The 15239-nt window shown below is 51.5% G+C and overlaps 2 protein-coding genes across 4 annotated transcripts in view; one reads left to right on the plus strand and one right to left on the minus strand.

The window, feature by feature from the left end:
* Positions 1-15239, minus strand: part of LOC120903778 (autophagy-related protein 16-1) — a 249551-nt gene that overhangs the window by 213111 nt on the left and 21201 nt on the right. The gene's annotated exons all lie outside the window — the stretch shown is intronic.
* Positions 1-15239, plus strand: part of LOC120903762 — a 91676-nt gene that overhangs the window by 56998 nt on the left and 19439 nt on the right. For both annotated transcript variants that reach the window (XM_040313379.1, XM_040313371.1), the window contains 3 exons: positions 1696-2097; positions 2288-2448; positions 10543-10744. In XM_040313379.1, the coding sequence (XP_040169313.1) occupies positions 1736-2097; positions 2288-2448; positions 10543-10744 (725 nt within the window). In that variant the 5' untranslated portion in view covers positions 1696-1735. The remainder of the gene's footprint in view (positions 1-1695; positions 2098-2287; positions 2449-10542; positions 10745-15239) is intronic.

Here is a 15239-nt window from a genome sequence, read left to right on the forward strand (position 1 = left end):
AACGCAAGCGGAAGAAAAAGGGGAAAAACTCCACACACGCACAGCCAGGGATGTGTTTTTCCTACGGCCATGTTTGCCATCTTTTATGGACTGCCCTCACGCGGAGCAGTGACCGAAGGAACGGGAACGGAAACCAACGGAACGAGCGTCCTGGGCAGTAACTCAATTCCCCTGTGGCACTCGCGCTGCACACCACAGACGCGGACGTGGAATTTTCCTCACGTTCGACCACCTTCCTTGTCGGGGAAGTGTATGACAACGCGCCGTCTGTGCCCACTCCGCCGGCCTGGAATGTCCGGACGAAAAAGGAGGAAGATCTCATTTGGACGATCGCTCGAGAAGTTTGTGCATCGATGTGTGTTTTGCTCCAAAATACACCAAGCATAATGGTATCTTAACAGCAAACAGGAAAAAAGGGGCAGAAATAAAAAGGGAATGGGAAAAACAACATGAAGCGCGCGCACAAACATTCCCTTCGTGCTTGCTAGGGGCTCGCCCGTGCACGGTGCTCGATGCTGGCATATCTGATTTGAATTCATATTTATACTATTGGTTATAGATTTTTGAATGGTCGGACCTACCGCGCAACAGCGCGCGCGCGCGCCCGCAATCGACATGAACTTGTTGCACTAGTGCGCTCACTTCCGCGGACTTCGGTGCGGATGCCGACGAGCGCGCTGGAAGCGCTGGACAGCGCGCGGTACCATCGCGATGAAAAACACGTACCATGTGCCGCGCATGCATTCGGGGCGGCTCCGCGGGAGAGGAGAGTGCACTTTTCCGGCTCGGTCCGGCAAAAAGAGATAAATTGGAAAATAACAACATTTTGCCCGGCTGGCAAGCCGAACACGGGCGGCAAACAGTGCACGGCTCGGAGGATAGAAGGGACAACAAGTTGGCATAACGAGCCAGCCGGGGACATGGAACACACCAAATACAAGTGCTTGACCGCGGGTTTGCAAAGCGAGACGAGCGTGTCTTAAAAAGGGAGGCACAGCCGCGAGAAGTTTGTTTTGCAACGGTGGACTTTTCGTCCTCACCCGGATGCCTTTTCCTCCGCCTTCTCCTGCTGCTGCTGCTGCTGCTGACAGCTTCAGGCACTCCGACTGCGAGCCAAGCATGAGAGCATGTGTTTTATATCGGCTTGAATCGAATTTAACATAAATTCTTTGCCATCCCCTGCGCGATAGCGTCTCGCCAGTAATTCGACGAAGCGCGCGCGTTAAACAGCAAATAAAGCTTTGAATGCCACGTAGCACAAGTCCACTCTTTCAGCTGTCATGCTTCGAAGTCCAGATAGCCAGAGTACCATATAGGAAACATGTATTGAATTTGTGTGTGGACTGTTGAAGAAAAAGGGCCCGCTATTCTAACATCCACACCGTTGATGCTCTGCTGCTGATGCTATTGGAGCTTCGTCCCAAGATGTCCCAAGATGTCGACGACATTAGCGACGACGACATGTTCCCAGGAGATATCATATTTCGCTGGCGCATCTCCTGTGTCGATTGTCTCCTTCCCTTGGCGCTCGCTTGGGCTGAGATCTCCCATCAAGAGAACCTGACAAATTAAGACCGACAGTGACGTAATGACGCCCGGATACTGCACTATCACATCGATCAATACATCTTCAATGCAATGCCATACGAACCGTTTTCATTCAATATTCCCCTTTCCATTTTCTGTCTCTTGCAGCTCAACCAGCAAACAAACAACAAAACACTCATCCGTCAAGATGTGGCCGAGATCGTTGCGCTCCCTGCTGCTGACGTGCCTGCTGTTAGCGTCCTCCTCGCCGAGCATAGACGCGGCGAAGAGGCGATCCCGGCTCGATCTGCCCATCTCCAAGCCGGCCGACGCACCGCTCGAGGACAATCTGGCCACCGCGTCCGGGTCCGAGCCGGCGTACGAGCGCGTCGAGGCACCGGCCGCGATCACACCGGCCGCCGCCGCCACCAGTGCGGGCACTTCCGCCGAGACGGAATCGTCCGCCAACGCTAGCGGAAGCGGAAGCTCAGAAAACAGCAGCCAGATGATCGACGAGTACTCGGACGAGGAGTGCGATCCGGACTTTATTGCGTTCGAGCTGGTTACCGGGTAAGTGTTGTGCCGTCCCCGCTGTGTTGTGCGCTCTGCGTGTGTACTTACCTAAACAAAGAGATACAAGAGAGAAAGGACAAACATTGTATTAAAAAAAAGCAACAACACAGCGGCAGCCAAGCGATTGACAGGGTTAGAAAAGATCATTGATTCGATGGGTGTCTCTCTTTTTTGCATACATCCACAGGTACGTCTTCTCGGCACCGAACAAGCTGCTCGACTCGATGCCCGGCACGCTGATGCTGACCGACTGTCTCGAGGCCTGTCAGAACAATGATTCGTGCGCGTCCGTCAACTACGAAACCGGCCTGTGTGTGCTGTTCTCGTCAAACTCTGACAAATTACCAGGTAAGTTTATCGTTTTGCTCGCCTCCCCGAAAGGAGCACTACTACACACGCCAAGTCACCGTTGTTGTCTAGCAGGGGATGCAGTGAGGATGCATCTTCCCACTGTGGACAACATGTGTCTTGCTTTACAAACCCCTTTGATGTGTTGCTGCTGCACAGGTGGATTTGTCTTGCGCATTCCGCACTAAATAAAGAGAATACACTCCACCTAACGGCGCTCGCAATGCCGAACGAACGATCGATCGCGTATCTTTTGGATCCGATCGCGAGCAACAACAATATGATCGATTGATTGATTTCTTGAAATGGTCGAAGCAGTGGCAGGGTAGGGCGGGAAAGCAATTGTATGAGATAGATCACTTTCTTTCCCGGCCAGGGGGAAACATTGTTCAGGCCGGCCCTGTGAACCAGAAGCGTAACGGCCATCATCGTGCCCGCGGATGGTACCCGTTCCCGTTAGAGTGTCGTGTTCTGGTTGCGCTGGGAGGTCTCTATCGATCACGTTTTGTTGATCTTCAAACCGTTTGTCGATCGTTCCAATCGTTCCCCTTTCCCCGCACACTGCGCGGAGACTACAACGCAAACAGAACAGGAACCTTGATTCCGATCTGGTTCGAAGCCTTCCAATGCGCTCTTAACCTCCCGTAATGTGGATAAATGATGTCAGGAAAGGTTAAAGATATGGTCCCGGACAGCTATTTGCTGCTGCAGATGCTGCTGCCGATGCTGTCGTTGGACACTAGTAATATGCTGCCTGCACAGGTCCCAGCTTCTTCGCAGCGGAAGAAAATGGCTAATCGAAAAGCAATTAACTGTGATCAAATTAACAATTGATGCCGGGATTTACTGAGCCCCGATATCGACCACCCGGCAATTGACCCGTTCCCATAACCCGTTGTGCCGAGACCCCGGTTAACCTTACGCTGCTTTCCGCGCGGTTCCAGCCAACTAGCGCACACACTTTGAATATAGTAGTTAGCTAACGGCCGAACGAAAACGGGTGCTTACCTCTTGGCGCACGGTCGATAATCCGATGATCTTAACCGAATCGTAAGTCTTGGTAATGCTCTCGGAACAATTAAGCCTGTCCCCGGCTTTTTGATGCTACAGTGGCCAAACACATACACCCGTTCAATGCCCGTTTATGAACCATTAGGACGGTGAGAAAACAATCCATCGATACCGACCCGAGTCGCTAGGCCCGGCCGGTGAAAGCAACCTTGACTCTTTCTCTAATGAAGGGTCTCGAGTGGCTTCTCCCGATCACCAGTGTTTGGTACGGTCATTAGCGGAGCGCTTCAACACTTCATCGTGGGCAACATGGGACGAAAAGCCTGCCATCAGCGATGCAAGATTTTACTCGCCAGATTCCACCGAATCGTGATGATTTCCACGTGACACAGTTTCGGCATTAAAATGGACGGGGTTTCCCGCTTGCTGTGTTTTGCTTTTTATGTGCACTTCCCTGCGCTTCCTTTTTTTCCTTCATCTTTTGCCTCGAGCCATAACGGCTCGGCCCAAGAAGGAAGAGGATCGCTTCGCTTTCGCTTGACCGACTCTGCCAATTTGTTCGAGCGCGTTCGGCGCAAAGAATGGACATCACTCATCACTTAAGTCGCCCTCTCCGGCCGGTTCGGCGATGGTCCTGGTGGCGTTTAAATTCTCGAACCCGGCCGATAATTTATTGTTTTGGACACAATGCGGCGTTTGCTAGCCTGTTGCTTTTGCCGCAGCATTCTTGCTACGCCAAAGGGAAAGTCCGTTTCATCTCGCGATCGCGCTTCGTTCGCATGCAAACAGATGCAGAGGCAGAAGCATGACACGACAGAAAGACCCTGAACAATACCTGCCGTGTGTGTGTGTGAGTGTGTGTTTCCGAAAGTTATTAGATCTTCCTCAAGGGGGGATGGGATTCGGAAGGGTTAGATTTCGCTTTTCACCAGCCTCATAAATTAGCCATTGTGTATTGGCCAAAGGCGCGCGCGCGTGCAATGAACCGATCAGCATGGATCGTGCTTTTCTTCCCTCACCGACTCTCCCATCCACCAAACTACCGAAAGCAACCGTTCGATCGGTCGTTACCGTGTGTGTGTCCTATGCTCCTATCCACAGTACGATTTGGACGCGTGTGAACAACCTGGCAAAGCGGAAGCTCGCCGCCCTACACGACTTCTCGCGTTTTTTGGTGACCTTTCGACGGAGCGCCCATTATCACAGCCCATTCGCTGGGACACAGGTTTCCACAGCGCAAGCTGCCCTGTGTGTGTGTGTGTGCCTCGAGGGCAACGATCGCGAAAAAACAAACAAACAACCATAATAAAATTGTATCTTTTCGATGATATCTCCAGCGCGGTGGGAAGCGTATGTTTCACCAACGGCCGAATTGGCAAACGAGCAGCAGCAACAGCAGCAGCAACCGCGTTTGACAACTCCCCATACCGACCAAACGGGGTGACAACAGGCACGCTGGTAAACGAGCCAACCGTTCGCCGTCAAGCTGATCAGCCTCCGGGATGGGACTGCAGAAACAGCGTGAACAACAGAACAGATCCCAAGCGTGGATCATAAATTATTGTTCGAGAGTTTCACATCGAACGCTAACGGCTGCCGCGCTATTGCAGGGGTGGGGGTGGGAAGGTTCAATATCGTTCCCGAGAGACTTCAGCAGTAGATGATTTCTTGCTTGCTGTGTGTATGTGTGGCGTTGTGAAGCGCACGGCATCTCGATGGTCAGTGTATCGGCTCAGTGATTTATGCTGGGCGATGTGTCGTTTGGAAGCCGCAGCTTCCAACCCCTTCGGTATCGGCTAGGGAAATCGGTTCCCCTTTTGCACGATATATCTGTAGCCTGCGCCACCCGCTGAGTGCGCCAAAGGCTATCGATCACGCTACGCAATGTCACGCTACCGAGGTGCGTCAGCTAGCAATCAAAACACCGCGGAGCGCGGTAGAATGAATTGCACCACTGCCCGGCGTCTGCTCTTGCTCGGGCAGAGGGTTTTTACGATTCTAATTAAGCGATACAGCATAAATCAGTTGCATTATATCGCGTTTCTTCTCCGCGGTTGAGTTCAGATCCATCCGCGGCAATCAAAATCGCGCCCCGCCCTTCGCCGTCTTCTATCTCAAGCTACCAATCGTTGAAGGGATGCGTTGATCGGCGAGAGCAGTCTCATTTGCAGCCAAACAGTACCAGTGAAGTAGGGTTCTCCGTAACATGCAATTGCACTGATCGATTGAAGCATAGAGGCGGAAGAAGTTCGTAAAAAACCTCTCCCCCCTCTCCACCCGCCAAAGCAAATGGGAAAAAGGGAATTAATTCGCCGGTACGTTTGAAGTCAGCCCATGTGAGTGCCGCTGTAACATGAAAGTTACAGCAGCAAATACAGACACCCGCCGCACGCAGAATGCGTTTCGGTTCTGGCAGTTTTGCTTCATTAAAATCCCCCCACCCACCCCCTTCCTCGTTTTGCTTCGCTTCACGTTGTGGCCAGTTACATGTGTGCGTGTTTTATTACCCCCGCGGAGAGTTCTCATGTCAGCATAGATTTCTGGCATTTTTTTTTGTTTCTTCTTCATCTAACTGTAACGGGCTGTAAGGGCGCTGCATGGCAGCAAGTACGATCGCATCTCAGCAACATTCCATCGATTGTGGGGCCGTTGGGGAATAAGCCGAATCGATTCTTCCACCGCAAGTGGCCAGTTCGATTGATGCAACCGATCCCAAACACGCGTACATCATTTCGCTTTGCCTCATTCAAAGCGCGCACCGTGCGGCCGACAGTTCTAGCCCACACGAAGCAGGTGGCTGAGCGCCAGCGGAGCGATAGTCCGCTAAGAGGCCCCCGGTTTGTCCGACTTTTCATCAAACCGTGCGACGAAGGTTCACGTTTTCAATAAAGGCCACCCGCTACGCTAACGATCTTCGGTGCTGCTGAGCGGGAAGCTAAGACCAGCTTCTCAAGCAACCGGGCAATTCGGGCAGAGACACTGCGGCACCTTCGTTTGTTCCCAGTGCGCACTCTCTGCACACACACACGCAGCAGGAAATGTAGCTTCCTTTTGATCATAATTTTGCTAGCTGCGGCGCACACGCACACGACGATCGGGGTGCCTACAGCAGTGCGCGCAGCGACCTACCCCAGGCGGTTGCCAACGATAATTAATAATTTGTAATTTATCTTTCGACTTCTTCCCTCCCCCCTACCCGTTGGGTTCACCGCCTGGGAGACGAAATGCAGACTGCAGCGGCGGGTTCCCCTGCACTTTGGTGTATGTGTGTTTGTTGCACGTTTGTTTCACATCTGTTTTGCCATAGCGCTGTCAAAACTGGCTTCCTATTGCTTCCCTCCTTTTTCCCGCGTGCGGTGTTTGAGTGTGGGGCACGATTTCTGTATTATGTTGACCCTATTGAGGCGTCTTCAGCCGTTGGCGTGGGGAATAAATTTGTACAACGGTACGCGATGACCAGCAAGGAGATGGTGGGTTCGCAATCCTTCCCTTGCCGCGTGGTGCTCTTCTCAGTGTTAACGATTAGGGGAAGTTTATTTTTCCCTCGAAACGACAAAAATTGAAACGTTAGCTTCCCTTTTTACTGTCACCCTTTTTTTTTTTGTGTGCAAAGCTCGACCGAGAACGGAAAAGATTGAACGGTTGGAACGCTTACGATTCGCTCCTCCCCATTGAAGCTATTGATCGGTTACAGGATGGGTCGAGCCATTAGGGTAACACACAAACAAGCAGTGCAAAGCAGGGGGAGGGGGGGGAGGGAAGAAAATCGACTCTACAATTCGTGATCGGGACCGGGGAGTACATAAATAAAAATTGGACCGATCGCCCATTTAGACGGGCTGGCAAGCGACGAACCCTCCAGATTGCTTCCCAGTGGTGTTTCTACTACCACCAGACCAGAGTGGGGTAGGCAAGAATTTCGATAGTTCGTGATTGTGCATATATAGTGCATTCCCATGGACTTCTTCTCAGCGCGAACGCGACCGACCGCGTTCTGACCGCTTCAGCGCAAAACACACAAAAAAACGCCGCACGCCGCAGAATGATGGGAAGCGCAGCAATTTAAGCACAAAACGAACAGGGCCAAACCTCAACCACCACAGTCGCACAATTTGCGCACCGGGACTGGCAATCGTGATGGTTTGCCGAGGGTGAAGGATTTTTAAGATGCGTCGGCGGCTGTGGCGGCGGTCTTGGCTTTCCGATCTAAACCGTTGCCCGTAAAAGGGAAGAGTGCTACGTGCACCAAAACCCCCGAAACGCACACCTAACGCGACGATCTTGCTCACGCGGAAGCATTTGCTCTATTTCTACTACCGCGCAGGAGGACGAGCCAGGAGGTTACACATCCCAGCCGCCCTGGCTCATTATAATTCTTCGATTCGAAGCGTCTTCGTAGCCCTGCGCACCAGACACCGATATGGTGAAGTGAAAGGGAAAAAATGCGCCACACGCAAAGCTTATGGGAAAATGGGAAAGCATCGCAGAAGCCCACCGAACTCCAACAAATTCCGGGTCTTCCGCTCGGGGACGGACGGAAATTTATCGGCTTGGGCTTTCGAATTCTGATGCTTCTTTTGCTAACCGCTCACAACTGTTTCCGCCAAAGAGGATGAGCGCGCGCGCGCTCGCACTCAAGTGCACACGATTTGTGTGCCTCATTTCAGCTACGGCCTGTTTTCTCTCTCGGCTTTCCTTGCTGCAGCACCAGCGGACAAACGGAAGAACATGAATTCATTATTTATTTGCAAAACGGGAGAAATCGTGGACACCTTGGGGGCAAAGATTTTGCGTTTAGCGTGTGTTTGTGTGCCTGTTTGTATTGCTTCTATGCGCGTCTAGCACAACGAGCATCGCTTGTTGCGGGGGGGTTGATGATTCCTGGCACTCTGTGGCATGTCACGACGGGCAGAGTTTGCCGCAAGGAAGCGACCAACTGGTCGGTCGTCGCTGATGGGCGCACTAAATCAAACAGCAGTCGCCCCTTCCAACGACGATGCGCTATCGGTACAGCCGTTTCCGGTCGGCACGACCATGTGGCACTGCGGGTACTCTCACTTGCGTTTGAGATGTAACTATTAAACTTAATTCCTAAGCTTGATAAAGCTCTTGAAAAAAAGGATGATGAAAAAACAGATTTAAAGTAGTTACAACAGCACAACAGTATAAAAGTAGTTACAGATTCTAATTGGAAATCACACCAAATCTAGTCCACCGGGAAGAAACACTTCCCTCCTCCCAAATCTTCCCCATCACAACCCCAGGACAGGGCAAGCGACGGGCTAGTTGTTATATGGCCATTGATGAAATTGAAAAATCATTTCATGGAAGCTTGGAAGCCGCCGGGCACGAACACGCGGTCGGTAAAGGCATACTAATTTACACGCTCGCTTCATCTATTCCGGGGCGCAAGGGCGCATCGCTCAGGAAGAGCCCTATTCAAGCTAAAGTATGTTGCCATCTCGTTCCTTTTCATCCATCTCTTGCCGTGGTTTTACCACGTAGACAGCTAGAACCTAACAACTATCAAATTACCGCTAATAATACCGCACTTTTTGCACCACTCATTGGTTCTCTCTCGCTCTCTCGCTCTCCTCCGTGCGTCCGGTGTGTCCGCTGGCAAGCTCTTTTGGCTTGGCTGCCTTGATACATCAAGAATATATCGCTGTCTGCATGAAAACCATTCGTTCGATTCGATTGATCGATGCATGGCAGAAGGCAGTGGCTGGGAGGCAAAGTGAGCCACCTTCCCTGTTTGCTGCTGCTGCTGACCAGATCATCCCTGAGCGCCAAGCAAGACCCACGGCAGCGGCAACAAAGCAGCCCGACCGAGCCCTTTGGATATTGTTTCATAAACCGCGCACTAGAGCATAGAGGAACGATAATGAAACGGAGCCTGATTAAAGGCTGCCCCCGGTTGCGCGATGGCGCCTGCACGCAACGAGCCGGGCGAGCGCGAACGGCGGTGCATATGCATGCGCCAAAGGTGGCCGGTAATAATCCATCGGTTGATCCATTATTAAATACAATATCCTATGCACCCCGGCTATACTTAGTGGTGGTGTGTGCAATTGCGATCAACGACTGCTGGCGGCAAAACGCGCAATGGGACGGCAAGCATCTAAGAGCTGCTGGGGCTTTTTTCCCCATTCCCTGGTTTAGACGAATGGCACGTGATGTACGGCAGCTGTGACGAATGCAAGCACAAAATAGTAACTCGAGTACGCAATGCCAACCGCTCCCGGGAATAGTGAAAACGGACAGCGGATCGATCGCGCCAAAAGCTCCTGCGAGATATCCTCCGAGTTGGTGCTCAGAATGGGCGAAAATACAAGCGTCCTCGTCAGCGTGCTAGCTACGGGGGCGCTTTACCCGTTCAGATCGCAACTCCGTTGCGTGAAGAATTCGATGCTTTCAATCGATTTTGCTTTCGTTCCATCAAAACGCAAGCCCGGCCAAGAAGGGAAGGTGACTCGAGAAATAGGTGACCACTCGGCACGTTCCCATTTTTTTTTTGCCTTTCATCCGCGCTACATTAGAAAGTGTGCGGCCAGACGGGCAGTGATTCTGCACGCGCCTGCACTTAATAATTACCTCCCGGCCTGAAACGCTAAAGCTAAAGGTTGCGTTGGCAAGCGTTACTAATCGGCACACGATTAAAAACACCTCAGATGTCAGTCCCGGTGCGGCGGTGCGGGCTGCGCTTAAAGTGAAAAAGTAAAATTAAACATTTCATCCCAGCGCACGCTCGTTTCTTTCTGATAAGCTGGCCATAGAAGGGGGAGCAACAACAACAACAACAACAACAAAAACACAAAACAAAAGTGAAACCATCACCCATCATCATCGCCAGATGTTGGGCAGGAATGTCTTGTAAATTGCTGAACCAAACGTAGCAGCTTGAACATGGGCGAACAGTTGAAGTAGCAGCAGCAGTGGCGGGAAGCAACCCCCCCAACGGGATAGCCAAACAAAGCATCAATATTAAGCATAGATTTTTACGCGCCAACTGCTGCCACCGTGCCCTTACACCACTAATCGGTTCTGTGTTTCTTCTCTCTTCCCTTTCTACGCTCTCTCTAGGTGCCCTCACAAAGTCGCAGTTCCCGGTGTTCACGATCTACGCACAGAAGTCCTGCCTGAAGCTGCGGCCGTGCGAACGTGCCTGGTGCATCGACAGGGTGCAAGGTTACAAGCTGAACGGACACGTCAAGCGCACCGCCCAGGTCGTTTCGCGCCGCGACTGTATCGAGATGTGCCTCGGCGAGAACGAATTCACCTGCCGGTAAGTACGATGGGGGGGGGGATGAGGGAGAGAAAAAAAAGGGAAAAGAAAAGCAGGCCCTTCTGCACCCATCGGTTGCAAACATTAAACTCAATGACAGCGAACTATTGCGTAGCCGATTCGAAGTCAGTGCTACAATGTGGGAGGGGGAAAAGGCGAATCGGACAGCCGCCAGTCCCTCCGGGATGCAGCCAAAGGGTGGCCCCGGGGGACGGGCCCCATTACTCAGGAGATTAATAAGGCTAGAGGCATTTTAATGATGAATGATAATCGTAACCGGGCGTCGTCGTCGTAACTTTTAAAACAGATTCTCCACGCGTTCGGTTGCGCATCGTGAGCGCATCGCGCCCGAATGACAAAGAAATCAATTTTAGCGATTTATTCAGTAGCAGCGTGAAGGAAAGCCACCCGTACCGGCATCCTTTTATGCCTCGAAAGCCGCAACGGGCCGCATTACAGCTCGATTATTCATCTCGCAGAGTTTGCGCGGGCACAAGCGTCTGCTTATCATATCGTTAGCATTATGCACTTGCTCCGGGCATGCTGCAACAGCCGCGTTTCGGTTTTCTTTCGTTCACGGTGGATTGAGCATTTTTACGGAGCTATTTTTCATCCAGCTACAGGGTGTAGCCCCCCTGCACGGTAGTTGCTGCGTGCAAGGTTGCGCAGGTTCAAAGCGTTTCCGAACAACCAGATCGGCTAGGATCAGCTGTAAGGAGCGTCTGGAACAATCTGGCTTTGAATCTTCCCACTTTTTTCACCCGACCCGATTGTTTTTCAAGGTCGGGCATTGAGATTTGACCATAATTTTCTATTTTAATGTAAACTTTCCGGGGCCCACCAGCATGCGCTCCAACTGCAACCAGTGGGGGAGCCGCGCCGGGTGGAAAGAAACAGGACAGGTACGATCGACCTGTTTAGGCAATATAAATATCTTGGAACCAAAATCTAAACATTCCATTTAGCGAAGGCACCCATCAGCGCGCCCAGATTAACGTTGAGTCATCTTGTTAGAATTTTGTTAATGCCCCACGTATGTGTGTGTATCTGTGTGGGGCGAGCGGAGCGATTAGAACGTTCTTACAAACGTAACACAGAGAGAGGCAGAGAGGAGCTTGATCGTTTGTTTCGTCGTATCGAAATGAAGAAAAAGCCCATTTTTCGATCATTACACGTCGGTGGTTCGAATGTCGATTTCAAACCGCTCCACACATCAATTGGAAGCAAAGAGGGAAAACAAAACCGGTTTGTAGAGATAGTCAAACCAGCAGAGCGGACATTCAAGTTTATGTATAATAAACTGCCCCTTACTTACTCCCAAAATCGTTATTGTTAAAGGCGGGAGCGAACGGATATGAGACCAAATAGAACCGATGACTGTCAGTATTGGCACTCTTGCTGGGGAGGGATCTGGGCTTATGACTGGCCACAGCAAGCTCGTGAAAGGGAGTGGAAATTTCAATGATGTACTTCTTTTATTGGAGTACATTATTTTAGCACACACACACACACACCCACTCGACTCGGGGTGCTTAAAATGTCCGAAGCATCCGGAACGCCATCATTCTTAGCAACCTGATGCCGCATCATCAAATAGAGTAAATCCAATTGAAATCTAACTCGGCGGGAGCAATTTTGCACTAGATCATCGCTCTAGTGTCAGGTTTATTACCCCGGGGTGGGCGGTCTGGTACCCATCTTCTTAATACTACGCCCCAACCCCTTCAGCAACAAGAAACAAGGACCAGACACGATGTGGGATTAGCAAAATGCGGCGCATCACCGGGTAACGATCCTCGTCTCGCGGGGAATGGCTCATTAAAAGCCCATACTTTAGCGGAAAATGGCATAATGGTGTGCACAGGCAAAATTATTGGTACTATAATTATTAGAATATGAGGTTAAGTTCCACACAAACTTCCAGCCTCTCTGTCTCTCTCTCTCGTGCTCTTGTGCTTTTCCTGCGCTCGGATGCATTTTCATCGCCAACAACGGGCCAGCGATCGTTAAACATCCAGCCGCCCGGATCCAAACCGCGCACGGTGGCTTAATAACGCATCATTCTGGCATCGGTTTAAACGCCTTCCCTGTCGTGTTGGAACGGATGAACGGCGAGAGGCACACGTTGTCCTGCCAGTCCTCCATCGTGTACCGCCGACCAAAACGAGCCGAGACGAGCTGGCCGGGACAATGTAACAAGTGTCTCGACACCGTGTCCACAAGGTTGGCACCTCGCAGAGACAAAACTAAGCAAGACAAGGCGTTCTGCCGATCACAAGTAGTTAGCTATAATTTCGCTACTTTAGCTACGGCAAATGCATCGCTGCTACAGCGTCCCAAAATGAGCCGTCAGCGTTCTTTTCCTCCTCCCGATTGGAATTTATAATAATCCAATCGATTTGCGCGCGCACACACACACACTTACTATCAAGAATAATAGAACGTGCCCGCAAACACGAGTGGGATTTATTTGCAGAGGAAGCAACATAACACAAAAAAAAACAAACTTCTTGCTCACTTACTGCTAATCTGCTGTTCGGCCTGGCACTCATCAAATGATGGCACTCGGCGAGGTGAATTGATGCGCTTGCACCGATAGCCGCCCGGGAAAAGGGGAGGGGGAAGAAAATTACGCTTTTCGCTCAACGAGCCTGCGATGCACAATCAGCGGCACTAACCAACACAACCTGCAACCCGCCTTCGCGTCCTCTGCCACCATTTCCACCACCAGTTTAAAGAGTACCGTTCGACGGTAATTATCCTCACGGCACCTTCGAGTGGAGCCTCAATGCAGCTTAGCAGAACCATCCGACCGCCTTTGTTTGGAAGCCAATAGCATTATCGATCGATCGGGTTGCGCCCGGCTCGATCAGGCTCACGTGCGGATTTATGAATTATTCATCGTCCTTTCGCGGTGCGGTGCCCGACCGGTATGCAACCTCGCCCTCGCTCGAAGGATCGTGCCCGCGTTTATGCTGATCAGCCGTCGTCCCCGGGGCGACCCGATAAGCTTTGAACTTTGCTGCACGAATTCCGCTCGGGAGGCTGCTGTTTTGTCTGCTGGGGTTCGTCGCCTAAACACCTTAAAACTGGATCGTGTGATGCTAGTGACACACTTCGTTCGGAACCAAACGTGCCGCGCTTCCGTCTAGGAACGTAGCCGTGAACGGGACACAGTGGATGATTGCGTCATCCAGGAGTCGTCGTCGTCGTCGGTTCCAAAACGAGCCTTTTGCGGTGCGCCATCCAGCCTGCTCTCGCTGTGCCTGTGCTTAATGAGCATTCCCCCTCTATTAACAAGGGCGCTGCTGTTGCTGCGTGCTCCACCGAGGGGTGTTTTTGACCGGCGTCGTACCACGACCGCTAGGGATCTGGGGATCTCTCTTTTGATGACATCCGACAGCTAAATCATCGGCCACCAATTGTCAACCGCGGCGGGAGCGCTACCGTTAATTGGAACCGTCGAGTGCTGTTTGCGTGTGGCTTTGTTGTGGTTGCAATCATTCTAAAGACACAAGACGATATTGGCCCAATAGAGGCGCCAGCCAGCAAAGTGTGGGAATCGGTAGCTTCTACCGTTCTACCGTGTGCTAGAGCATGCATGGGGACAGTCGCCAGGCACAATTAACGCCGCGCCGGACACCGTACAGAAGGGAGTAGAGGGGACAAAAACGCTCATAGCCCCGCTCGAGTTCAACGAAGAGTTCATCTGGCAGAACAGGAACAGAACTCTGCACTGGAACTGCTAAAAAACATAGAACAGTTCAACTATAATCTCCGCTTGGATTCCCTTTTGGGATTAGGATATTGCTTGATCGCGGTCCCGCTTATTGGAGGACCGCTGCGGATGCGCTGTTTGTGGCATATTTCCTGCAGTAACAGTGTTCCAGAACTGCTACACACACGCTCTATGGCCGTGTCCTGTATGTTGCCGCCGTTCTGCGCAAAAGGGCAACGATCTCGGGCTGGGATGTGTCTGTTGCTGCTGGCCGTTACACTCGAACCGCACAGTTTTCGTAGGTGCTATCATAAAACTTCAATTTTATCATCATCTTTATAGAGAAATCATGACCCATTGCAAAGCCAGCACCGTCGTTCCGCGTTTCGCCCGCGGTCACAGCGGTAACCCATCGAAATGGAAAGACAATTGCCAACACGAACACGAATCACATTCTCCGAAACGGTGGACGACGGTGTTTGCTTTCGCGCGGGGGCAAGAAGTTGTGTGTCCGAGAGGATGGCACTTTCGTCCGCCAGTCTATCGGAATGGCGAAAATAAAAGTAAATCTTCCCATTTGTCTCGATCCCCCCCGTTCGGGAGCTTAAAAGTGAATGCCCTCTCTCTCTCTCTCTGTCTGTCTCTCTACCTGACACTCTCGTTTGGGATAATCCTTTTGCCAAACTCGCATCTACGATCGGACGGAAGTCGACATGATACAGAAGCGTTTCCCCCCCCCCCCCCCGTTTTGGGGTGAACGTGATGAACAAAGCGACG

Source organism: Anopheles arabiensis, chromosome 2, assembly GCF_016920715.1.
Source record: "Anopheles arabiensis isolate DONGOLA chromosome 2, AaraD3, whole genome shotgun sequence".
Classification (NCBI taxonomy): Eukaryota; Metazoa; Arthropoda; class Insecta; order Diptera; family Culicidae; genus Anopheles; species Anopheles arabiensis.